At 38.4% G+C, this 24,699-nt stretch overlaps 1 protein-coding gene across 3 annotated transcripts in view; it reads left to right on the top strand.

Moving 5' to 3' along the window:
- The window catches only part of CYFIP1 (cytoplasmic FMR1 interacting protein 1), a 61,880-nt gene that overhangs the window by 5,705 nt on the left and 31,476 nt on the right, over positions 1-24,699 (top strand). The window contains exons 7-21 of one of the 3 annotated variants that reach the window (XM_026841674.1): positions 68-196; positions 1,379-1,483; positions 1,667-1,758; positions 3,038-3,155; positions 3,824-3,946; positions 7,461-7,586; positions 7,844-8,010; positions 9,391-9,538; positions 11,416-11,569; positions 12,789-12,945; positions 13,502-13,598; positions 13,940-14,016; positions 14,111-14,219; positions 14,794-14,913; positions 16,957-17,156. In XM_026841674.1, coding sequence (XP_026697475.1) covers positions 68-196; positions 1,379-1,483; positions 1,667-1,758; positions 3,038-3,155; positions 3,824-3,946; positions 7,461-7,586; positions 7,844-8,010; positions 9,391-9,538; positions 11,416-11,569; positions 12,789-12,945; positions 13,502-13,598; positions 13,940-14,016; positions 14,111-14,219; positions 14,794-14,913; positions 16,957-17,156 — 1,922 coding nt within the window. Of the gene's footprint in view, positions 1-67; positions 197-1,378; positions 1,484-1,666; positions 1,759-3,037; positions 3,156-3,823; positions 3,947-7,460; positions 7,587-7,843; positions 8,011-9,390; positions 9,539-10,964; positions 11,113-11,415; positions 11,570-12,788; positions 12,946-13,501; positions 13,599-13,939; positions 14,017-14,110; positions 14,220-14,793; positions 14,914-16,956; positions 17,157-24,699 lie in introns of those variants that run through there. The other 2 variants (XM_026841683.1, XM_026841688.1) reach the window with 2 other exon arrangements.

The following is a 24,699-nucleotide window of genomic DNA, read 5'->3' as shown; positions in this document are numbered from 1 at the left end:
TGTAGTAACTGCTGATCCCCAGGGACTATATAGTTGACTAATACCCTTTTCTTCTTTTTTTCCCCAGTCTTTACAGCAGCAGTTGGAGGTGATCGTTGGCTATGAAGAGCTGCTTGCAGATATTGTGAATTTGTGTGTGGACTACTATGAAAACAAAATGTATCTAACACCCAGTGAGAAACATATGCTTTTGAAAGTAGGTTTCTTTTTGGTACAAAATTAAAAAAGAATGGTTGTGGCAGGACACAGACATTTGAATTCCTGTTTGTTTGTGGGTTTTTTTTGTTTGTTTTGTTGGGTTTTTTTAAATGGAACAAAATTAATCAAATAACTCAAATGATTCCTTTTTTTTTTTCTATCTCCATTTTCTTTTAATGTTATTACATGCTAAATCTATTTAGAAACTTTCTAATCCATTTTTGCTTTCAAGTTGACCTAATGGAACGGCAGCCTTGTTAGGAAACCAGTTCCATGGAATTGTGTCTCTATGAAGTATAATGACAACAGACAGGAACTACTACGGTTTGGTTTTAGATATGTGGCAAGTTTGTATAAAAGGCTTTTGGAGATATTGAAGTGGTTTTTGTGTATAAAAGATTTCAGGGAAGAAGCAGCTTAAAATTAGGGTTGGTAAGTAGATTAGTTAGCTGGAATATGTACATGTAATAAGAGGGTGCAGGGCAACATGAAGTGATGTTATCAGCTACATGTCTTGTAATGGAAGAAAAGGTATAGATTTGGAATTGAAAATTTCCCTCATGAAAAATGTTTTGAGTCCCTTCAGTGTTTAACTTCTGAATAGCTCTGTTTATTAAGAACAAACTGAAGCATCATGAAACAATACATGAACTCTAGAACATTTGCATTCTGTCTGCAGGGATGTGCAACGTGTCTTTCATATTTAGGCCTTTGGTTAATTCATGCTTAGAACACATTAAGTTGCTGATGCTCAGCTCTTGCTATTGTGAATATGCAGTTATAACTTTATATTAACGAATAACTTGGACAAAATTACAGATTATTGTTACAGATCAGTTTGCACATACAGAATTTTAATAAAAGGAAGTGAAAAAAATGGTCTAAAACCAGACAGACTCTAGTTTCAGTGAGATTTTTTTGTATGCTAAACCTTTATACAAACAAGTATCATCTTTTAAGGACAACTGATCGGGCTAATGTAAAAACTACCAATAGGCATATAATAAAAGAATACTACAAAAATGTATGTATTTGAAAATATATCCTGTTTGAAGGGGGGTGGGTGTTTCAGGACTGTACTTTTAAAGTATTACTTTTTTATATGAAGAATGGTTTTACTGAAGCATGTTTTTATCTCTGAAGTCCTTTTGCAGAGAAGTTTGGGTTTGGTTTTTTGCAGGTTATGGGCTTTGGATTGTATCTGATGGATGGAAGCGTCAGTAACATCTATAAGCTAGATGCGAAGAAAAGGATAAATTTAGCCAAGATAGACAAGTTCTTCAAGGTTGGTTAAGAGGTGTTTCTTAATACGTGATTTTAAGGATCATCTACCTTGCATTTTAAATATAGTTAAATAGAATAAGGATCAATTTGGACTTTCATATGGGTAAAAAATGGTTTAATGGTTTCCTTTCTCTAAGATTTGTGGTTAATAATTTATCTAATCTGATTTGTTCCTTGTGTACAGCAATTGCAGGTTGTCCCACTGTTTGGTGACATGCAGATTGAACTTGCAAGATATATTAAGACCAGTGCCCATTACGAGGAAAATAAATCCAGGTGAGGGGGAGAAGAAAAACAAAGAGGGGAGGATCTGGGCTCAGGGAAGTCAGACCCTTGGAGTGTATTTTCATAATCACCCATTAGTCTATGGGCCTGTGGTATTTACTTTAATAGGATTTTTGCCTTGGTCTACTTTTTAGTGTGGATATTTTACTATTAACATACTTCATGTAATAAATACAACTAAAGAAGCAGGTTGTTTAAAGACCTTTCTAGGCTGCTGAGCTCATTCTTGCATCTGTGATGTTTATCACCTGGGTTGGAGGAAATGAATTTTATCTTATACTAATTTAATTTTTATTTTTTCCTTTAAATATGAAACTTTCTTAAAAAGAAATGAAGGAATTACTAAGCAAGGTGAGCAGTAGTAGTGCATGGGTAAATAGGCATGTTTATATTGTATATGGAGCAGCAACTTAGCTTGTCTCCCCTCTTTTTTTTTTTTTTTTTTTTTTTTTTTTTTTTTTTTTTTTGGCTAGGTGTGCAGCACAGCAAAATGGCTGGAAAATGTAGCCAGTTTTTACATAAATGGTTCCATTGTTTATGGTTATTGCTTTGTTTTAGTGAACGTTTCTGTGCTCCTCCAAGACCTTCCCTCCATGCAGTTACATGAATTTAGAATGTAGTGCTTTGCATTTTAATTTCTGCAGAAAAAACATAACCTGCATGTAATTGCTGAAAGAAAATCAACAGTAGTGGGCCTACTGAGCTACTAAAAATATGAACCTACTTAACATGACATTCTTGGTAGCATGTCTTTTGTGTCCCTCTTGATAACATGTTGATAGTATTTAATAATGCTTTTTTTTTTTATAGTTGGGAGCATACTGTAGGCTCTTCATAGTTAAACAAGAATAACAAAAAACAATTTGAAGGTAGCTGGATATATCTTACAGCCTTTACCTATGCTTCTGCCCTGCCTTTCAATACTTTTCAGTTCTGTCCCTAAGTGTATGCTCCTGAAGAGAAATGCTTATTTGCATTTCATAGCAGCAGCCTTTAAAAAAGAAAAGGAAAGGAAAGGAAGAAGGTGGTTTTGGTTGTTTTTGGTTTTTTTTTTTAAGACTTGGAAGAAGTGTTGTTTGGACTCAGAAGAGCAATCCGTCACTAATGGCTTGTGCAAGGTCAGAGGTAGAGGTGTGAGGAGAGGAAAGGCCTCAGAGGATAGGGAAGATGTTAAAAAGAAATGATGCATTGTGGTTGGTTCTCTGCAGAATCAGTTGTACTATTTATTGTCTAAAATGATTTAGGTGGATTTTTTTGTTGTCTGAAACAGATGGACATGCACATCTTCCAGCAGCAGTCCCCAGTACAATATATGTGAGCAGATGATACAAATCAGAGAAGACCATATGCGTTTCATATCAGAACTGGCTCGATACAGCAACAGTGAGGTGTGTGGAATTAGAGCTATTCATGCAAATTTCATGTCACTGTTAAATATCTGAAGAGGAGTAAACCTCAGGCTAGGTAAATGACAAAGCTTGATCATCTGAATCAGGAAGAGCTGGCTGCAGGACTAGTACCCAGTTTCTGCATGATATTTACACTATTTAAATTTAAAATAATAATGATAATCATACAAACTGCGGTATTATTCTGCTTGTATGTGTATATATCTATCTCTACCTATCTAGGATAATATCCTAGAACTTTTGGCATGTCTCTTTTGAAATAGGTTGTCTAGCCCTTGCTCCAAATGGGTGCTCATAGGAGTTTAAAGGAAACAAAAAGCTAAGACGTTAGCTAAAAAAAAAGGGGAAAAAAAAAAAAAAGCATGCGTATTAACATATGTATGATATATATAATCGGTGTCTTGAATTAATCTGCAACAATGTTTTGGTGATTAGGGATACCAGTGGTTTTCATCATGCAACCAAAACCTGTGAAGTTTAACTATGTAAGTCTCTAGAAGAAAAAAGTGATATTAATACATGTGTTGGTACATGATGCTGTTTTAATGCTTAAAATAAATCTGTGTGGAAATTTAGCTGTAGATGCTGGATATAGCATGTTCTGATGCGGATTTGGGTTTTGTTGTTGTTGTTTAATAATGTTTTAGGTGGTGACTGGATCTGGTCGACAGGAAGCTCAAAAAACAGATGCTGAGTATCGGAAGCTCTTTGATCTCTCTCTCCAAGGCCTGCAGCTTCTCTCCCAGTGGAGTGCACATGTCATGGAAGTGGTATGTTATCTGGGGAATAAAACCAAAAGAAAAGAGGTGGCTTGGTGAGGTTGTATAGGCTTTGTTTTAATGGAATGAAAAATGTGTGTTATGTTTTGTTCCCATAATTCCCATCTTACTCCTTCCTTCACTCCTTTTCTCCTCCTACTCCAGACCACATTCTCAGAGGAAGGCACATGAAATTCTCTGCGGCTAGGAGTAATGTTGCTGCATTGAAGATCCAGTAGCATGTACAATCTTATCCATTAACAGGTTGAATGTACTGTATAAGTGATCATCTGTGAGCCTTGACCAGATGCTTTTATGTTGCTCTTGATATGTACATATTGTAGAGCAATAATTAATTATTTTCCTAAACATTGTTTAAAATTGTATTGTTAGAAATATCCACAACAACATGCAGTCACACAGGAGGTGATAGAGTACCTTCAACTGGCTATGTTTGGACATCATCCCTTAGTAAATTGAAACATATAAGATCTTAACCAAAAAAATGGATGGAAAGGCTTCCATTGGCTTTAGATTAGGCTTTTAGTCAAAAGGAAAGTAAGTGTGGAGGAAGAAAAATTTGAGAGAAGATATGAGAGAGGAAATAAAAAACCTGCCGAGTTTTTTATGTTTTAATAATTTATTTTAAAAACAGGTGACTGTTAGAAAAGTGACTTTTTTTTTTTCCAGTAATAAACTGCTTAAGGAAGAAATTGAAGTGGAATATACAGGAGTCCTTTTTATACTGCAGACACTTAGATAAAAGCTGCATGTCTTACCTGCATCAAAGCATGTTCTAGAAGGGGTTGAAACAGATGATGTATTGTATGAGAGAAGCCAGACTTGCTTTTCCTGGCGAAACTGGCTGCTCGCGGCTTGGATGGGCACATGCTTCACTGGATTAAAAACTGTCCGGATGGCCGGGCCCAAAGAGTTGTGGTGAACGGAGTTAAATCCAGTTGGTGGCCGGTCACGAGTGGTGTCCCCCAGGGCTCAGTATTGGGGCCACTCCTGTTTAACATCTTTATTGATGATCTAGACGAGGGGATCGAGTGCACCCTCAGTCAGTTTGCAGATGACACCCAGTTGGGTGGGAGTGTTGATGTGCTCGAGGGCAGGGAGGCTCTGCAGAGAGACCTGGACAGGCTGGAGCCATGGGCTGAGGCCAACTGCAGGAGTTTCCATAAGGCCAAATGCCGGGGGCTGCCCTTGGGCCACAACAACCCCCAGCAGCGCTACAGGCTTGGGGAGGAGTGGCTGGAGAGCTGCCAGTCAGAGAGGGACCTGGGGGTGTTGATTGACAGCTGACTGAACAGGAGCCAGCAGTGTGCCCAGGGGGCCAAGAAGGCCGATGGCTTCCTGGCTTGTGTCAGCACTAGCATGGCCAGCAGGGACAGGGAAGGGATCTGACCCCTGTACTCGGCACTGGGGAGGCCGCCCCTCGATTCCTGTGTTCAGTTTTGGGCCCCTCGCTACAAAAAGGACATTGAATGACTCGAGCGTGTCCAGAGAAGGGCAACGAAGCTGGTGCAGGGTCTGGAGCACAGGTCGTACGGGGAGCGGCTGAGGGAACTGGGGGTGTTTAGTCTGGAGAAGAGGAGGCTGAGGGGAGACCTCATCGCCCTCTACAGCTCCCTGAAAGGAGGTTGCAGAGAGCTGGGGATGAGCCTCTTTAACCAAGTAACAAGCAATAGGACAAGAGGTAAAATGGCCTCAAGTTTCACCGGAGAAGGTTTAGACTGGATATTAGGAAGCATTTCTTTCCAGAATGGGTTGTTACATGTTGGAAGGGGCTGCCCAGGGAGGTGGTGGAGTCCCCATCCCTGGAGGTGTTTAAGAGTCGGGTTGACATAGCGCTGAGGGATATGGTGTAGTTGGGAACTGTCAGTGTGAGGTTAATGGTTGCACTGGATGATCTTCAAGGTCTTTTTCAACCTAGATGATTCTGTGATTCTCTTTCTCTGATGTCTGAGGGAGTGTTAAGCCGTTTGCATTGTGTGAATCCAGTGCAGTCAGTGGTCATAGCTAGAGAACCAGTCTCCTTATTTTTAACTGCCTCTTTTCAAAGCTGGTAGATGAGTCATGCTTTTTCCTGTATTGTCCTTTTCTTATTTAAATCAACAGTGTATTTTATGGTGAAAATTTTGTTCTTCTTTTCTCCTTAAGAGAGGTTGCTGTTGTCTATTTCTGGCCTCTGCAACTCTCAGACTTGCTCCCTTTATTTCTGTCATTGCAAATTGCTGCATTCAGGCTCTCTCTTCATGGTGACAATGTTCCTATTTTGTTATATATCTGTAGAAAGTATCTCATTCTTAGCTCTGTTTTAATCCTCCTAGTTCCAGAACAAACTTTCTCTGATAACCACAGCAGGGTTTTTTTGCCTATTATCGATGCTTTTCTTTGTCTTTCTGATTTCTGTGGATTCCCTTAAGCACTTCCTGTGTAAGTTCGTGTTCACCTTCTCCCTGCCCTCCTACTGAGAATTTATTGCTATCTGGAATATCCTACTTATTTACCTGTCTTCTGCATTCACTCAGTACCCATGAACCTTGTTACATGCATCATGTTCAGATAACAAACATATGCTGAAACTTTTTTATCCAACTTAACCCTGTCAACTTAATTCTCCCCAAATACTTAAATCTTTGTTTAATAATTTCCTCAGTGTCCTCTTTGTAGCACTTAGGTTGCAGTATGGGATGTTCTTCTTTGCCATAGGTAAATTGGTGCAAGTATTAATCCATTATAATAGGCAAATATATATTGCTCTGTAATCTTAACACGCAAAGGTAATATTAACCAGACCTTACTATTCACTGAACTCAAACTGATAAAATTGTATTTGAACGTGACTAGGATTTTTTGCTAGATGTACCCTGATGGATGTTAGATCAGCCTGACGCACTGCTCAGGAACATTTTGAGCTGTGTTTGCAGTGACTGAAAAGGCAGTATTTAAGAGAAGTGCATGCTATGCGGATGATAGTGTCACAGATAATACAGCTATTTTCATACTTTAAGCTTAGTAAACATTTTAAAAAACCTCCAAAACTGTGTAGTTTTCCAGTTGTCTTTTGAGTTCTAAACGTAACTATTTCACCAAGTTGGAAGTTCCTCTTTTTTGTGTGTGGGTGTGATGGATTTTTTCGTTATGCTCTAAGGTCTCTCTGTTTCTCATACTTTTAAGTGAAGAAGAAATTTGCCTACACTAGCATCTGCTCAGTGGAAAATACCCTGAAGTACGCTACCTGCTGAGTGTGAATTGCATTTTTTGAGCTAATACAGGATCGGTGGCTTTCAAGAAAATTTGTTAGGCAAATTATTTTTTGGCATTTGCATTAGTAGTTTCAGAATTTTTGTAGGTTTTGAGAGTAGTACCAAATATTAGTTTTCAGATATTCTTGAATATACTGAAGTATTTCTTAAAGCATGTTATTTGTGTCCATCTGTGTTTTGTGTTTCTCAGACCTTTTTTTTCCCCCCCTCCCCCATCTTTTTTTCTCCCAATTCTGCTGTATGAACTGCAGTATTCGTGGAAACTGGTACACCCAACTGACAAATATTCTAATAAAGATTGTCCTGACAATGCGGAAGAGTACGAAAGAGCAACAAGATACAATTATACTAGTGAGGAGAAGTTTGCTTTAGTTGAGGTAAGATAAATCTTTTTTTGACAGGGATTTTCTGAAGATTAATTCTTCACAAAGCATTTTATATACTCAATGCAAAAAGACAGCATGCCCTGTGTTGACTCTGAAAGAGCATGTTTTGTTCCATTCAGTACATAGAAGGACCACAGGAAAACTATTTTTTATCTTTTGGAACTTATTAATTCCCTATTTCTCCCTTTCTGTATTTAAAAAAGGGCTTTTTAAACAAAATAAGAAAAATACACAGATATTTTTTGCAGGTCATTGCCATGATCAAAGGTCTTCAGGTGCTGATGGGAAGGATGGAAAGTGTTTTCAATCATGCTATTCGTCATACCATTTATGCAGCTCTTCAGGACTTTGCCCAGGTTACACTTAGAGAGCCGCTAAGACAAGCCATCAAAAAGAAGAAAAATGTCATTCAGAGGTAGCATTCTTGTTTTCATCTTCTCCTATATTCTGTCCCCCAAGCCTTACTAAATTTGTTGCCGAATTGCACAGCTTCTAAATTTTTGCCTCTTGTAAGTCTGTATTCCCCTACTAGTCTGTTTGGTATTCAAAGTTAGCTTGGTTGAATATGTATTGGAAGTTGAAGAAGTCTGAAGTCAAAAATAAATGGCTGCCAACATGGGTACTGTGAGTCCAGGCTGTCTTGAGCCACTTAGGACTATGCAGGAAGCCTTGTGTTCCCTGTAGTTTATTTTAAGGAAAGAGAAGTATTGTAATACTGAAAACAAGACTAATATTTTTATTGTGGAGTGTTACTGTCTACCTGTTCTGTGATTCCAGTGTTTCCTCTCCTTGTGTCTCATGTTTACATCCCACTCCAGTCTTATCTCTGCTGTCTCAGCATCCTGCCTTCTTTCTTAGCTTCTGCTGCTTTTGGCTTATTGGCCTTACTCTTCTTTTTCAAGTGCTCCATCTGCTCACACTGATCGGTGGCATTTCCTGACCTTATTTTTGTCCCTAATTGTTTGCTTTTAATCATGATTTGTTTACCGTTTTCTTACTTCCACGTTTCATTGCAAAGATCTTAGAGGTGAAAGCCTTTGTCTAATTAGGCTATTGCTAAATGCTCTGACTGACACAAAAAATTCTGTCATAAGCCAAAAATAAATTATTCCAAATTACCAAGTTTGCAGGTAGAGTCTTTTTGTCCCAGGGACTTTCATGAGATAGGGAAGCATGACTTTCTTACTCAGATCTGGGAGGAGACATTTGCTTAATCATTCAGCATGCCAAAGGATCATGCAGCATGCCAAATGGCTGGCTGTGTTTCTGAAAAGTATGTGAAGCTGAGTTCAGTATTTGGAGTTGGAAGTATGAAGCTGTTTGTATAAATTCCAGCTGAATTCTGGAGTTCTGCTGGAAACAAGAATTCTGCTGCTTCTTTTTATTTCAAGCCAGAGTTGCGTCTCTTCACTTTCGTTAATAATCTTCATCAATTTGATTGAATAATCTGCTTTTTGTGATTTAGGAGAGCAAAATGGCTTGATGCACTTGCTGAGGATCCCAGAGGTGAATTCTTGCTCTGGCAAACCAGTTTCAGAGATCAACTTTATTCTGACAGAGGAGAAGGGCTCTGGACTATCATTTTTTGATAAACAGTGTGGAATGATTGTTTTGTGGCTGTGACATTCTTGAAGTTGTTGACAAAATTGTTTGTGGTTGCTCTGAGTTACCCTGAGATCTCAGATGTTGTTGCAAAGTTTCTCTGTCTGTGGAAGAGTGTTTAAAAAAAAAAAAAAAAATTCTCATCAGTGCGTTTGGATGCATACTGATCTGAAGTAGTGTGAATTGTGTTCAGTGTTTTGCAGGCCATCAGAAAGACAGTCTGTGACTGGGAAGCAGGTCACGAGCCGTTCAATGATCCAGCTCTAAGGGGAGAGAAGGACCCCAAAAGTGGTTTTGACATCAAAGTCCCAAGGCGTGCAGTGGGACCCTCCAGCACTCAGGTATTTTCCTGTCTGGTGGTTGTGATATCTGTCAACAATTATTGCATGAAATATTTTTTCTCCGGCCTGAACTATTTTAAAAATTGCAATTTTAGGTTTGGTTTTTTTAAATGCTAAAAATCTACTCTGATTCAATTTGTATTTGCAAAATTATATATACTTAACCAAAATGCTCTGGGTTGCTGTCACTTTCTACTCTGCATAATTTTTCTAAGTGTTCCATCTCTTTAATTTGGTTTTCTGGGAAGAAATATTTTCTCACTGAGCTCCTGATGTATTTTAAACAATATTTTTGAACTATTGAATTTTTTCTTGATTGACTCCCATCTCTCGTATGGCTGGTGGATTTTTTTTTTTGTTAAATCTCATTATTTAGTAGATGTCTATGTAGTTTTAAAATATGTTTAAAATATACATGATTGCCTGTAAAATATGGAGAGTATTTGACTTCTAACAAGATCCCTCTTAATGTTCAGTAATGAATGATAAAACTGCTCCCTAAAATCTATTTAATCTGCCACTGCCACTAAACCAAGAGATATTTCAAGTGTGTTTTCTGTGGTAGTCAATGAATCCCATACCTAGCTGCCCCTTCTTGTTATCTCCATATAATTGTCTTTTTTATTTTCTTTGTGGATTTGTTTGGAGAGTGTATGGTCTAATATTCATAGCTCATCTGAGAAAATGAGGTACTGAACACTTTGAGTGAAAAATTGAAGGCAACTGTGGTTTGTAAAGACAATCTTTTAATACCCAAAATCTGTGGGGAAGAGAGCATGTATGGAAAATAATCTTGGGTAATAAAAAGTTGCTTCAATTGTGGTAGGATGGGTTTAATGAAGATTTTGGTTTGGGAATTGGAAAAAAATGGTTTGATTTCCAATTTTCTGGGGGAAGAAAATTAAATATCACCACCAGTGTGCTTCTCCTGTGCTTGGTATGTTTAAGGGCTTTGTTTCACTGTCTGCAACCGGCTGTTTAGCGTACACACTTCTGTCTGCTTTTTCTGCTCTTGGGCTGGCACACTTATCTGTCTTGGCTGACAGGAGGAAGGGAGGTCAAATATATTGATTTTGGATAGGTTTTTCTCAGTTTCATGCAGCTCTAAAATGGCTGTGTATGAATTGGTAATCTTTCAAATGAATTTGAAATCTTTGCAAAATCATTTGAGAAGATAATGGCTCTCTGAGCATCCTCTAAAATGAGCGGGAACTTCTTCCTTCACTTGAGGGATCACCAAATTGCAGTGATTATTCTGAACAAAGAAACCTTTCTGTATGTCCTCCTCTGCATGCTTACTGTGCTGCTTTTCATTTTTAACAAACTAACACGTTTTCTCTGCTTCTGTTTCCCCTTCCTTATTTACCCACGTGTTTTTATTAACGGATTCTCTCTCCCCTGCCTGCCCCTGTCTGTTGGTTTTTAGCTCTACATGGTTCGCACTATGACAGAGTCCTTAAACTCTGCTGAGCTGTTGAAGCAGCTCAAGTCTCTGGGATTGGAAAAGCTATTGCATGTGACACACAAGTTTCTGAGGCAGTCCTACATCTATCCGCCTCTTTTAAACTTTGGTGGTAAGACATTACTTATTATTTTTACTTTTTGTGGTGATGTGAACTGTTCCACTGCAAATGGTCTGCTGCTAAGTGTCAGTGGAGGTCCCCTTGGCCTGGGTAGGCATTTGTGCTGGTGCGTAGGCTAGCGTTGCATCTGTTCCTCTCGCCTGAAAGGCTTTTACCCACACAGTGCCAGTTTTCAATTTGAAGTGGAGCAGTCGCTTACTGATAGTAATTCTCAGTGTTGCTCAACTAATGTACCATGTGTATTTTCCTTTTTTCCCCCCTTTTCCACCATAATTGTTTCCTTTAATGATACAGCTTTACATGGTGAGAACTATGTTAGAGTCCCTCATTGCTGACAAAAGTGGTTCCAAGAAAACCTTGAGAAGTAGCCTTGAGGGGCCCACCATATTGGACATAGAAAAATTCCATCGCGAGTCTTTCTTCTACACTCATTTGATAAATTTCAGTGGTAAGATATGTAGATGATCAGTGTCCAGCTTAGCATGTCCTAACACCTCTAACACGACCTGGAAAATGTTTCCGATTGCCTAAGTCAACTTACCTTTCGTTTATTTATCAAGAGCCTTGGTCTGTCCAAACTTTTTCTGAGACATGATATTCAGTATTGTGGTGGGATTTTTATTTTGACTTGTTATACATTTGTTTATAATGCGTCAAATTTCATACTGTTACCTCCCTTTTCTATTTTTTTTATGTACGTATTTATATAAACAAGGGACAGATAAGTCTATACACATTGAAATTTTAAAAAGGAAGTAGTTTTTGTGTTTTGTTTTTGGGGGATTTTTTTGTTTTGTTTTAAGTACAGAGGAAACAAATTCTGTTGTGGTAAATTTGATGTCATTTCACTGCTTTTACTATTCGGTTAATTGTAATCGGAAACATGCTGTCCTAAAGAATTCACCTACTGACATTGAATGTATCTAGTCCTTGTCATCACCATGCTGTGTTGTCTTTCATTTTTGTTTTGCTACTGGACTCCTTTACCCTCAGAGAATGGGGAACCTGTTAATGTTGGTTATAATGCTACTGGGGAACACCACTGCAGGTCTTCAGAAGATCTTAATGTAAAAAGTTCATTCCTGTTCTGCATCTCAAGCCTTCTGCAAAAGAAGGCTTGTGCTAAGGGTTTTCTGGAGAGGTGGGAAGCACACCTCTGCACCACTGACAGCAGCCTTAGAAACTTTTTGTTTTAATCCCTCCTTCATGTGTCTGTCTGTCGTTTCCTGCCCATCTAATCAACAGGAATGTGTGGAGCGATTCAGTCCTCCAGAGGGAGAGATGGTACTGGTGGATCCGGTACAATTTTGTCTCCTTCACCTGCTGCTTCCCAAGCTCAGTATATGGATTTCTCAGCCCCCAACTAAGAAATTAAACAAAATCCCACTTTATTGGTGTACATAGTTTTTCAGTTTAACTGGTAGTCTGGTCCACTTCCACGCTTTTTTCTGTAATAAGGCACCACTTCAGGGGCCAACATGGAGTTCAAAACTCCGAAAAAGTCATGGGCTTTGCGTTTTGAATTTGGTTTACATATTTGGCCTATGTATAGCTCTAGTGACTCACGCCTGCTTTTTTTGTTTCACATTGCATCATCAGAATCACAGTTGTATTGTTCCTAATGTATTTCCATAAGAAGTGTAATTCTTCCTTATTTATTCTGAAAGAAACCTTGCAGCAATGCTGTGATCTGTCCCAGCTGTGGTTCAGGGAATTCTTCTTGGAGCTGACCATGGGCAGAAGAATCCAGTTTCCCATTGAGATGTCCATGCCTTGGATTCTGACGGACCATATTTTGGAGACCAAAGAGGCATCGATGATGGAGTAAGATGTACTTGTGGTCTTCCACTGAATGATTATTCTTATTATTATAATGTTACTGCTTTAATTGGTTTTATCAAGCAGTAACTGAGAAGGTATTCTAAACCTTTATAAAATTTTCCTCTTACATTTGCCATTTTCCAGATTCTCAAAGTTTTCTTTTTGAAGTGAATAAATGAAATACAAAACCTTTCATAGAAGTATCATTGCACCAGCAAATATATTGCTCCCTGAGTGAGTTGTTCTTCCTTACCGCTCAAAGATGTCAATATAATGCATAGTGGTAAAAACAGAGTTCCCTTTTGATGGAAAGCTACATCTAGAAAACAAGCTTCAGACTGCAGACTTATACAGTTTCCTGAACTAGCACAAGACTTTCTTAAAGCAGAAATTGTGATAGTTTTCATATAAACTCAAACAAAACAAATGATCCAGTTTGCCTGAACCATATGTAGGTTACAATATTGTCTGGCTTACAGTGTCTTGACTGCACCCATCCTAAAGAATCATAATTTCTATAGACATGTAACTCATTTTTATTTTCTTCCTTTTCATTCAGGTATGTTCTGTATTCTTTGGACCTTTATAATGACAGTGCTCATTATGCACTTACTAAATTTAAGAAGCAGTTCCTCTATGATGAGATTGAGGCAGAGGTAAAGTTATCTTACTTACTGGAGAAAAATAGTCTGTACCTGAATGTGAAAATGATGCTAAAGCCGAGACCTATTATAAGAGATTGAGAACAGTTGGAGATCATAAACAAACTGAGAATGAAGACCAGAAGATGGATAACTGGTTGGATGATATGTTGTGAGGAAACCTGTAGACATGTGCAAAACACTTCGCATTAATGCAGAAGACTGAATGTCATCTTTTGTGCTGGGAAATTTGGATGCATTAACTTTCTTAATCATGTTTGATAAACGGTGGGAGGTCTTGGATAAACTCCTCTCTTTTAAGTATCTCTAAACACACATTGGTTTTTTCCCTCAAGGTAAACCTATGTTTTGACCAATTTGTCTACAAGCTGGCAGACCAAATATTTGCATACTACAAGGCAATGGCTGGCAGGTAGCTATTCCAGTAGTGAGAACTTTTATTCATGCATTTCTGCTCTGCTTTGTTGTCCAATATACTTAAGTGGTTTTTTTTCCTTTCTTAATAGCCTACTTCTGGATAAACGATTACGATCAGAATGCAAGAATCAGGGAGCAACCATTCAGTTGCTACAGTCCAACCGCTATGAGACGCTACTGAAACAGAGACATGTCCAAGTGAGTTAACTCATACCCTGTTGTAATTTGAGTTGCTTGGCATTTTTCCAATGGTGTTGATTTATATAGGTATATAAAACTCTTTCTGTGCTTTATGTTCTGTCATCTAAGTGGCATAACTGACATTTGAAATCAGCTTTTTGTCATATGAAGGAGCAAATTTAAAAAAAAACACTTTGAAGATCCTGTTTTAATGCAAATGTCTGTTGCAGTTAAGCAAACACAAGCCAAATAGAAATGTCATGTGTGGTAGCCTTGTCTTCCTGGTAATATCTTTCACCAGTTTTCAGTACGTTGTTGGCACAATGTCATGGAAGCATAAAATGCTGATATAAATACTTAGATGTAAATGCAACATGTGATTTTACTTCTTCTTGGGAGAACTGGGATCTAAGTTGTAGTACCTCATTTGTTCATGAATTTATAAATTTTGTCCATCTGCTTTGTTTCTGTGTGTTTGGAATGCAGGTTCACCACGTGAGAGTCTCTTAATCTGTGGAGTCTCATAGTCCTTCTGCAGCTTGTCTTGTAATTTGAATTTCAGTTCAAAACTTTTTTGTGTGTTTTTCTTTAGCTTCTTGGTAGGTCGATTGACCTGAACCGACTGATCACTCAGCGGATTTCAGCAGCCATGTACAGGTCAATGGAACTGGCAATTGGTCGATTTGAAAGTGAGGATTTGACTTCCATTGTGGTGAGTGTTATGTTGCAGTTTTGCTGGAGTACTAACACTGCAGTTGGGGTCTAGATCCTAGTTTGTTTTAATTAATATTAATTTAATTTTTATTTCTTTTATTTGCATCAAGAATGATAGACAACTAGCCTTTTTTTTTTTTCTTCCCATTATAAATCTGCATTTGCTTTATAATGGCAGAAGCAAAAAATTTTTCTCAGGCTTTGCTAGAAGTCCTCTAAGTATTCTTCAGCAAATAGTTGTACAGTCACTCCTGACAGGAGAAAAGGCTGAATGACTAGCAGGCAAACTTGTTTCATCCTAACCTTAGTTAAATATGCGTAAATGAGAAACACTTTTAAGCAGTCTTATAGAAAAATAACAGCTTTTTTCCCTCTGATGTTTTGTTTTAATTTTTCTGTAAGTTTGTCTGGTTTACAAAGTCTAGGTTAACAAAACCTCATACCAAGAGAAGCAGCTTAGTATTGGAAAAGGCATTCTCTTAGTCACCTCCAGCAACATCATAAATTATACTGGCAAATCATCTGTTGCCATTGTAGTATACTGTGGACTTTATTAATTCTGATGTGCTAAGATTTTTTTTTTTTTTTTCCCATACCTTAACCTACATCTCTTTTCAAACAGTGCTTTGGCCTGACCTGATGCAGTACTCTGGAGTATGCTGCCCTATATGGGATCATGCAAGTCCCAGTCCTGTTGAGACTGAGAATGTTATTCTTTCCTTGCCCAGAAAAGAAATAAACCTGCTGCAACCATGCCCTTGGGACTACGGTGTAAACATCACCTGTAGAGAAGGCATACACTAGGAGCCATGAGGAAACCATGAAAATGAGCATTCTTGTGATTTGAATTTTTGTAAATGCCCACTTCTGTCTGTGCTTATAGATAAATTGCAGACCAAAACAAAACACCCTGGTGTCTGGTAGAATCAAAATGAGGGTTTTTTACCCAGGCAGCTTGGTTTTATAGCCTGACAAAAATATCTTTGTGTGGAGGAACAATGTCTAAATTGTTCCTGTGAAAGAAGAGCATCTGTGCAATGTTGAGGTGTCTTTGAGTTAGTCTCCTGATAAAAATGCTAAAAACCAAATTTTATTTCTAGACAGCGTGAATTTGACAAGTAGATATGCAGTCAACAAAAAAAATATCATAAACAGTTCTGCTGGAATGAAAAATAAATTAGAAGTTACACAAGAAAGTTTACCACTGGTCTTTCTGTAATGTTTTTTATCAGTAATATTTTGTCATGCAGTTAACAACCTTGATTTAATTTCATTCTTTACTGAAGATAAATCAAATACTAAGGCCATAGAGCCTCTTGATTTTTCAGTGCTTGGTGTTATAACCTTTGAATTACTGAAATGTAGTTTTTCTTTATGTGCAGGACTTTCTTAGTGGCTAGGTGAACAGAAACCACTGATTATGTGTTTCTTAGTTCACAGGGTCTCAATCTTTCTTGAGTTAGAAAGTGGTAGGGCTAAGGTTTTGTCCCTCTTTTTTTTTTTTTTTTTTTAATGCAAAATTTCTGCTGAAAACTGCTTGGTTTCCTCAATGAGAAACTGATACTAATAGCTGAACTTATCAGTAAGTTCTGCTGTTCTTCAGACACATAAATGTGATGTTATTCCTACCAGTATGGCTACAGAAGTTAGTTCACCAGTTGCCCTGCTGAGCAGAAATTACTTTGTGATAGCTTGTAAAGTAGGAAATGCAGAAGATTCTTCTTTGCTTATGTCTGGTGCCATTTAAATGTTGGAGTTTTAACTTTTGCTCAATGGAAGAAAAGTTTGCACAGATCTGTGTTTGAGACCCATCTGCAGTGTGGACCGATTTTATTAAATACTCTTAAAGTCTCAGAGAATTTTGGTGGGAGCTAAGTTACAAAACAATCCCAAGACCACTGATTCTTTCCAGCTCTTATCATTATAATAAGAGACTGGGGGACAGTCAGTTGTTCATTTTGGCTGCTTTTTAGTCTTCTATTCAGTCAAGGTTATTGATGTACTTCTGGGTTTCTCTTTCTTTCTTCTTGTTTCTTTGTAGGAGCTGGATGGCTTGATAGAGATAAACAAAATGACTCACAAGCTTCTGAGTAGATATATGACCTTGGACAGCTTTGATGCCATGTTCAGAGAAGCCAATCACAATGTGTCAGCCCCTTATGGACGAATCACTCTTCATGTCTTTTGGGAACTCAATTATGATTTCCTTCCAAACTACTGCTACAATGGATCCACTAACAGGTTAGCATGACAGCTTCTTCTTTGCAGCAGTTCTTCTACCACATGCCTGCAACTTCCTTCCTAGCAAATGGTGACAAGTGTTTTCCACTTCTAATGTTTTACTTGAAATGATGCAGCATGAGTCATTTTACTAAGTACTGTCAAATGTATGAAAGCCTGTTATTTGTCCACAATTGAAGTCAAATGTAACCACAGCATCCAAATTCCGACATTTTAATGACTTAGCCATGATATACTGAAAAATAAAGTGCGTCCAAAAATACTGCAAAGTGCTTATCAGGAAGATACTTTGGTAAACAGGATCCTCAACTGTGAGACAATGGAAATAAAATTATATTCCTGATTCAGTGTTAATGTGAGGAAAAGTATTGTTTACTGGAGAAGGGAAGAGCACCGTGTTCACTGCATCTACAGTTGCAGCCTTTGGGGAGAGTGAGTAATGGAAATAGAAAGAGGTAGGATTTAAAGTTTGAATGAGTGGAAGGCGCAGTGCTTGGGACTTTGCATTTCTGGGCTTCCTGCTTGTGTGCTGTTTTTAGGATTTGTGCTGCATTTAGCCTTTACTCAGGTTTTGGTTAAAGCACTGTGAAGTGACAGTAAAGTGATACTGAGTATTGAGCTGTAGGAAGAAGAGGAAGCCTGTTCTCATCTTTCACTGTCTCCTTGGAGAGCTTTCCCTGTCTGACATGTTCCATGATGGTTATGTTGCATTTTAGATCCAAGATTCTGTCTAAAAAAAAAAAAAAAAAAAAAAAAAAAAAAAAAAAAAGGAGTGTTGTTTGTGGTTAAGTTTTAGCCAAGAAACTTCTGTTACATGAATCTGTTTGCGCAGGAGATTTTTTCTGAGGAAGCTGCTGTGCAGTTGATGTATCTGGAGATCAGTGTTGGAATATTCTATGTGATGTGTTAAGAATCATATAAGCATAGTATTAAAAGAAAATCTTGATGAAATGCTGATCCTTCACCTGTCAGCTTTAATGAAAGACATTCAATAGCTCCTATAGCATTTCAGTCTGTGTTCATCCTGGCTATAACACTGTTGTACTGCAGACCACAGTGCTTGAGAAGTGAGTGTGGAATGCCAAAGGGCACTGCAGGAGCCTGTGGGACTGTTGCTTGTCTCTTTGAAAACTGTATGCATGAATTAAGTTAAGCTGATCCTCAAGTCTGCTAGGTAATTAATTCACTATAATTAATTTAAGAGATGATAAAGGGAGCCAGATTTTAGGCAGTGTGTGTACCATGTGTCCAATTTCATCATAGAATTGCTTTGGTTTTAGTCAAAAACAGCAGTGTGGAGAGAATTAATGTGTGCATTGCACATACTATATGGTGCCCATTGATATTCTTGCTGGGAGAGGGAACAAGAAGTTTCTATTCTAGCCCTTTTATAGTTCTTAAGCACATTCATGATGTTTAGTGCTGCTTTGCTGTTAGCATGAACTTCACGTTCTTTCCACATTCAACTGTACGGGTTATTGTGTGCAAATACAGAAGTACACAGTGAGGAGCTCTATGAAAGCTGCTAGTTTAATTCTTGACTCTTGATAGGTAGTGTCTTGCATGAAAGCGATGTGTAGACAAGGGAAGAAAAGTAACAACGTAAGGCTGGAAGAAAGAAATAAGCATGACGAAAAGCAAAGAGGTTGCTTGGTGGTGAGAGGTTTGAGGTAGAGCTGCCAGGAAATGTGTAATACATGTGGCTTGCCTTTTATTAATTTGACCACAGCCTAGGTGTAAGGGTCCTTCTTTTAAAGATGCTTTGGTCAGATTAACTTGTATCGAGTACCTTTAGAAGCTCTTTTACCAAGAATGCTTGAACATGATGATTTCAAACATCTGTAAAAGAGTTATAAGTGTTTAGAAGCCCTGCAGGTTTGGTTAAAAGGCTAAGGCTATTCATGCAGAAGTATGGAAACATGTTGCGTGTTTAATTATTTGGGATTTAGGAATTTTTTTTTGCATATCTGATAATGTACTGAGATTAAACAGTGAGGCTGTTAGTAAAAGGTTCAGCAATTTAATAATTGCATTTTCTGATTTTCTGATATTTAGTCTCATTAGTGCTTGCCAGCTGCACTGCTGTGTCCAGAGTTGGGTCAACAGTTTGTGAGGTCTGGGACCTCTGCAGGTGGGCATTAGCAGTGAAATCCAAGGGTGTTTTTAATCCACTTGTTGATCACAAAATAAAGAGAACAAATTTTTGGATAATGGCATGAGCATATAAACTGCAGGTGAGGTCAAAGTCCTCTCTAGTCCAGTGTCCTGATGACACCAGCAGCCATGCAGAGCCCGAGTATGGAAAAAAAGGGTGGTGACTTTTCTCTGAGGAAATGTGCCGGCCTTTAGCAATGATCAGGTGTTTCTGTAAGACAAAAATGGTGGCATGTTATTGCATTTCTGACCTTTTACAGGTATTTTTTTTTCTCCATAAACAGCCATTTCCCACTTGTTCTGTGCTGCTTGGGATTTTTTTAAAAAACCCTCTCTCATGTTGACCCTCAGTTGCATGTTATTCCAAGCTGAAGGTCTTTCCACACAAGAATCTTTGTCCTGTACTTTTTCTGTTCCTCTGTATCTTCTTAAAGGACTGAGGCTGTCCAGAAGATTCAGATGACATGAGGACAACTTCCAGAGTTTTAGTCTTTGTTCATTTTCCACTATCTGTTGTGTTCCTTTTTCTGCTTTATTTTCTTTACTAATTCTAAGCTGATCTTTTCGTTCCGTGATAGCTTGTTTAGTGCTGAGGGCTAACAGAGGAATAAGTGTGAGACAGCCTAGATATTTATTTGGATTGAGGATTTTCTGTGCTTTCTTAATACAAATGATACAAGCTTCTGGGGACAGTTGTCAGACTTGTAGCTCCATCTCCTCTCAACACATTATCCAAATCTGTATTCCCTGCTAAAAATACATGTGTATAGCACTCATCAAATGTATGACATGTTTCTTCTGAGGATACAGATTTGTCACAGAATGAACAAAAAGACCAGCTTTTTATTTTTCAGTCTTCCTGCCTGCCTGCCTCTCCTCCTTTTGTAGAGCTCTCTCTTGTACTGCTTTTGAGACTAGTTTTCACAGGAGAACAGCTGTGTCATCATATACTCTGATAGTCACTGTTCAGAAAAATTCTCAGCCCTTTCAGATACTGCTGGAGCAAACCTGAAAAGCAGTACTGGCAGTGAAAACTACCTAGTTTCTGCTACAGAGAGCCAAATGGTGCAGGGATATAGGGTTATGCAAAGTAGAGGTGACTGTTGTCAACTACCTTCCGCCACCTAAAAAAACAAGCAAGCAAACAAAAAAGCCTTTCTGCCAAGAGGAAAGGTAATAGCAATGGAGGGGCAGATATCTGTTACTCTTTCACGCTTCGTTTTGTCTGCTGTTTCCTCACACTTAAGTTTGTAGTCTCCTGTTCTCTCTATCTTGACATTAATGTTCAATAAGGGTGACTTAGATCTTGCAGTCACTAAGAGAGGAAGTGTAGGGCTACCCTTAGATCTAGTAAACAGGACAAACTAATTTGAGAAAGCTGGAAGTTAAGTGTGTTCGTTCATACCAATTAAACAGGGAAATGCAGAGGGACACTTTCTGTATGAGCAGAGAGGGAGGACTGTGATATCTTAGTACTTCTGAGATGAAGCTCAGGAAGTTTATGAATGAGATAGTCGCCTGCAGTAGTAGGGCAGCAGGATCATTGACCAAAGCGGTCTCTTTTAGATTCATCCTTATTTTCTTAAATAGGTTATGATAATTAGAATCATACAATCATTTAGGTTAGTCTGTAAAGTGCTCACTATGAACTCCTTCCTGGTAAGTATCATAGAAACACCGATATAAAATTATTTAATCCCTAAAATACTTACCTCAGGGCTCATGTCCCTTGGTGATCACTGCTGAAAAGCTTTGGTAAACCAGCAGGCTTTTCATCTGCTTAATCTACTTTGATTACAACCTGTGTTGATTAAAATGCATAAATTGCTGTGAGATCATCAACACTGATTAAAATGAAAAGCACTGATTATCTTGGAGTATGCCAAAACCTGCATCCAACAGTGTTTGAGGGAAAGTAAAAATTTGCCTAGCTTTAGCACTGATAAACAGTTTCAGTCCTTCAAAGAGATGTTTCTGTTTATTGGAGGAGGAGCAGAAGGAAGCCAACCAGCAGGATGCCAAAAAGAAAACACACACACACATTGAAAAAGTTTGAAGAATAGCAGATGATGCTGAACTGTAAAGGTTTCTATATAGCTCTTAGTTTTGAGGGAATAAATCTCTAATATTTATCTGAACGATATATTGGGATTAGTTACATACCTCCTAGAATTAAGAATGATGCACTCTCTGTAGCCTGTTGTATCCTCAGTCTTAGCTGTAGCCCCTCTGTAAGATAATGAGTGACTGTATCTCTTCCTTTTCTTAACCTCTTTCTTCCTCTCTCAGCATCTTTCACCCAAGGAAGTATAAAATGGGTGCTTGCTTCAAGTCTTTAAGAAAGCTTTAAGACTATTTTTCCTACTAGTCTAAAACATTAGAGATGGAGGAACCCCCAAGAATGTGGAAGAACACTGGGTAACACACACGAGTTAATTGTGCTTGTAAAAAGCTAGTGAAATTTAGGGACTGTGTCTCAGAAGTGTTTCTCCAGTATTTGATTTCTGAGACTGTGACTTCTCCACCCAAACACAGTGTGACTGGTTTGCTCCCAGACCCTAATGACACTGTAATTCAAGTATATTCATAATACCTTTTTGAAAAGACAAAGAATTATAGTTACATCTTCTAGAGTCATGGGATGCACCTACATTTATATTCAGAAACACTCTTTTCCTTGTGAGGGTTTTAATTTAGTGATAATGAATCTGCTCTTGCCCCATACATTTGCACACTGAAACTCAGTCTTATCTCAAATGACATGTATCTCTAATGACTTGTTTCATTTTAGAGATTTTTCTTAGGGCTTGAAAATTGATGTCATTTTAAAATAGGATTTGGAGAGAAAGAAGGGGGAATAGAGTAGTCTCTGGGACTGTTGTATGTTGCAGATTACTTTGAATTCCATCAAATGTTTACAAAATCTTTGGTAAACTTATTAATGAATTATCTGTGCAGAGAACAGATTCAAGTAATCTCAAGAGGAAGTTTTCAGTTACTATGTAAGTGAGAGAGAAGGGGGGAACCTTGTAAACTCAAAAAATGTAAGTGTAAGGAGATTTATGTATAGAATATATATTTATATTTATATATATATAGAGAGTATCAAAACCAAAACCGTACATCAAAACCAACATAAATGATCTTTTTTTCCTCAAAACCTCTAAATGCAAGCACTTTCTGTACTTGAGCAAGTACAATTACTTTTGGAAAGATAGAGCTAAAATACTATGGGTGTACCTATTTTTGAGCAGGTTAAAAGTATACAGAAAACCTTGTCCCGAAGTTATAGATCCTCACAAGAATGATTCAGATTACTCAGAGATAAAGCACAGTGGAAGCAACATGGTGCAATTTATACATGTTTGGGTGAAACATTTTTTGGTTAGCATGGCTGGTTTTGTTTTCAGCTAGAAAATGGATATATTAAAAATAGAATTTTTTCTTTCTAGGAAAAATTATTAATGAGTTGTTTATTTTGTGTGCTGATGAAATTCAAACATACTTTAAACAAAACCATATCAAGATATAATTGTATTTATTGATACTATAATGTACTGCAAACTTCCTTTCCTGAAACCTTTTCCTAGATGCATTTATTTTACTCAGCTATCACTCAGAACAGCTTGATACAAACATTTAATGTACACTTCTTAAAGAGCTGGTTTTCCTCTTCCCTGTATATACAGCTTTGCACAATGTACCAAGAAATTGTTTTTATCAAGTTAAAAAATAAAGTAGTCATCCACCCCATAAACACACACACCAGTAATTTTGCTCAGTTTAGTAAGGTTAAGCACAATCAGAGTTGTAGTAGATGTTGATTAACTCCCTTCTGCATTATACAGTCAACAGGCAACATCAGGGGAGTGGGTCTGTGCTGCTTGTTCACAAGAGGACTTGTGCCTCCAGAGTTCTGCCCTAGGACTGTTCTACAAACTCTGGGGCACTCAGTTTGGAGTTGGCTGTTTGATTCTATCTTTTGCACTACTCCATGTCCTTGCAGTTCTTTTGTCCCCCTCTTAACAATATACAAAGGTAAAGCTAAATGTGATTTTACTTGCACGTTCTCACACTAAATTATGATCAAACTTTTGAAACATTAATTTTGCTACAAGGATTATACCCTTCCTCCTGGCTTTTTTTTTTTTAAAGTTATTGACCTAAAGCATTTCTCCTGCTGTAAGGAAAATTATGATGTAGTGGCTATTACAGAAACATGGTGGGATGTCTCCCATGACTGGAGTGTGCCAGCTGATGGCTACAAGCTCTTTAGGAGGGACAGACAAGGAAGGACAGGCGGTGGGGTGGTGCTGTATGTTAGGGACTGTTACGATTGCTTTGAGTGCAAGTGTAGTGAAGACAGGGTAGAGTGTCTCTGAGTTAGAATCAGGGGGAAAGCCAACAGGTCAGATGTTGTAGTAGGAGTCTACTATAGGCCACCCACCCAGGACAGAGAGGTAGATGAAATATTCTACAGGCATTTAGGTAAAATCTCACAATCGCTTGCCCTTGTTCTTGTGGGTGACTTTAACTTCTCAGACATCTGCAGGAAATATAACACAGCAGAGCGGGACCAGTCCCAGAGATTCCTGGGATGTGTGGAAGACAACTTCCTGATGCAGCTGATGATTGAACCAACCAGAGAAGGTGCCCTGCTGGATCTCCTCTTTGAACAGAGAAGGACTGGTAGATGATGTGGTGGTTGGAGGATGACTAGGACACAGCGATCATGAAATAATAGAGCTCTCTAATTTTAGAGAGGCCAGGAGAGAGGGAAGCAGAACTGTCATCCTGGACTTCCAGAGGGCTGACTTTATCTTGTTTGGGCATCTGCTTGACAAGATCACTTGGGAGATGGTCCTGAAAGGTATAAGTGTCCAGGAAGGCTGGGCACTGTTTAAGAAGAAAGTCTTAATGGCTCAGGAGCAGGCGGTCCCCAGGTGCTCTAAGAGAAGCTGGTGACAGAGAACACCACCCTAGCTGAACAGGGAACTTTGGCTGCAACTCAGGGAGAAAAGGAGAGTTTACAGCCTTTGGAAGAAGGGGCTAGCCACTCACAGTGATTACAAAGATGCTGTGAGGTTATGCAGGGTGGAAATTAGGAGGGCTAAAGCCCAGCTGGAAATTAATCTGGCTTTAGCAATCAAGGATAACAAGACATGTTTCTTTAAGTATGTCAGTAGCGAAAGATCAGGGAGAGTCTCCATCCCCTGCTAGATGCAGGAGGAAACGTGGTAACAAGTGACAAGGAAAAGGCTGAGGTGCTTAATGCCTTCTTTGCCTCAGTCTTTAATAACAAGCCTAGTTGTATTGAGGGAATCCAGCCTCCTCAGCCAGAAGACAGAGACTGGGAGAACAACTACCCCCCCCCCCCCCCCCCCCCCCC

Source organism: Athene cunicularia, assembly GCF_003259725.1.
Source record: "Athene cunicularia isolate RWA chromosome 1 unlocalized genomic scaffold, athCun1 chr1_part1, whole genome shotgun sequence".
NCBI lineage: Eukaryota > Metazoa > Chordata > Aves > Strigiformes > Strigidae > Athene > Athene cunicularia.
This window is presented reverse-complemented; position numbering and strand designations above follow the sequence as displayed.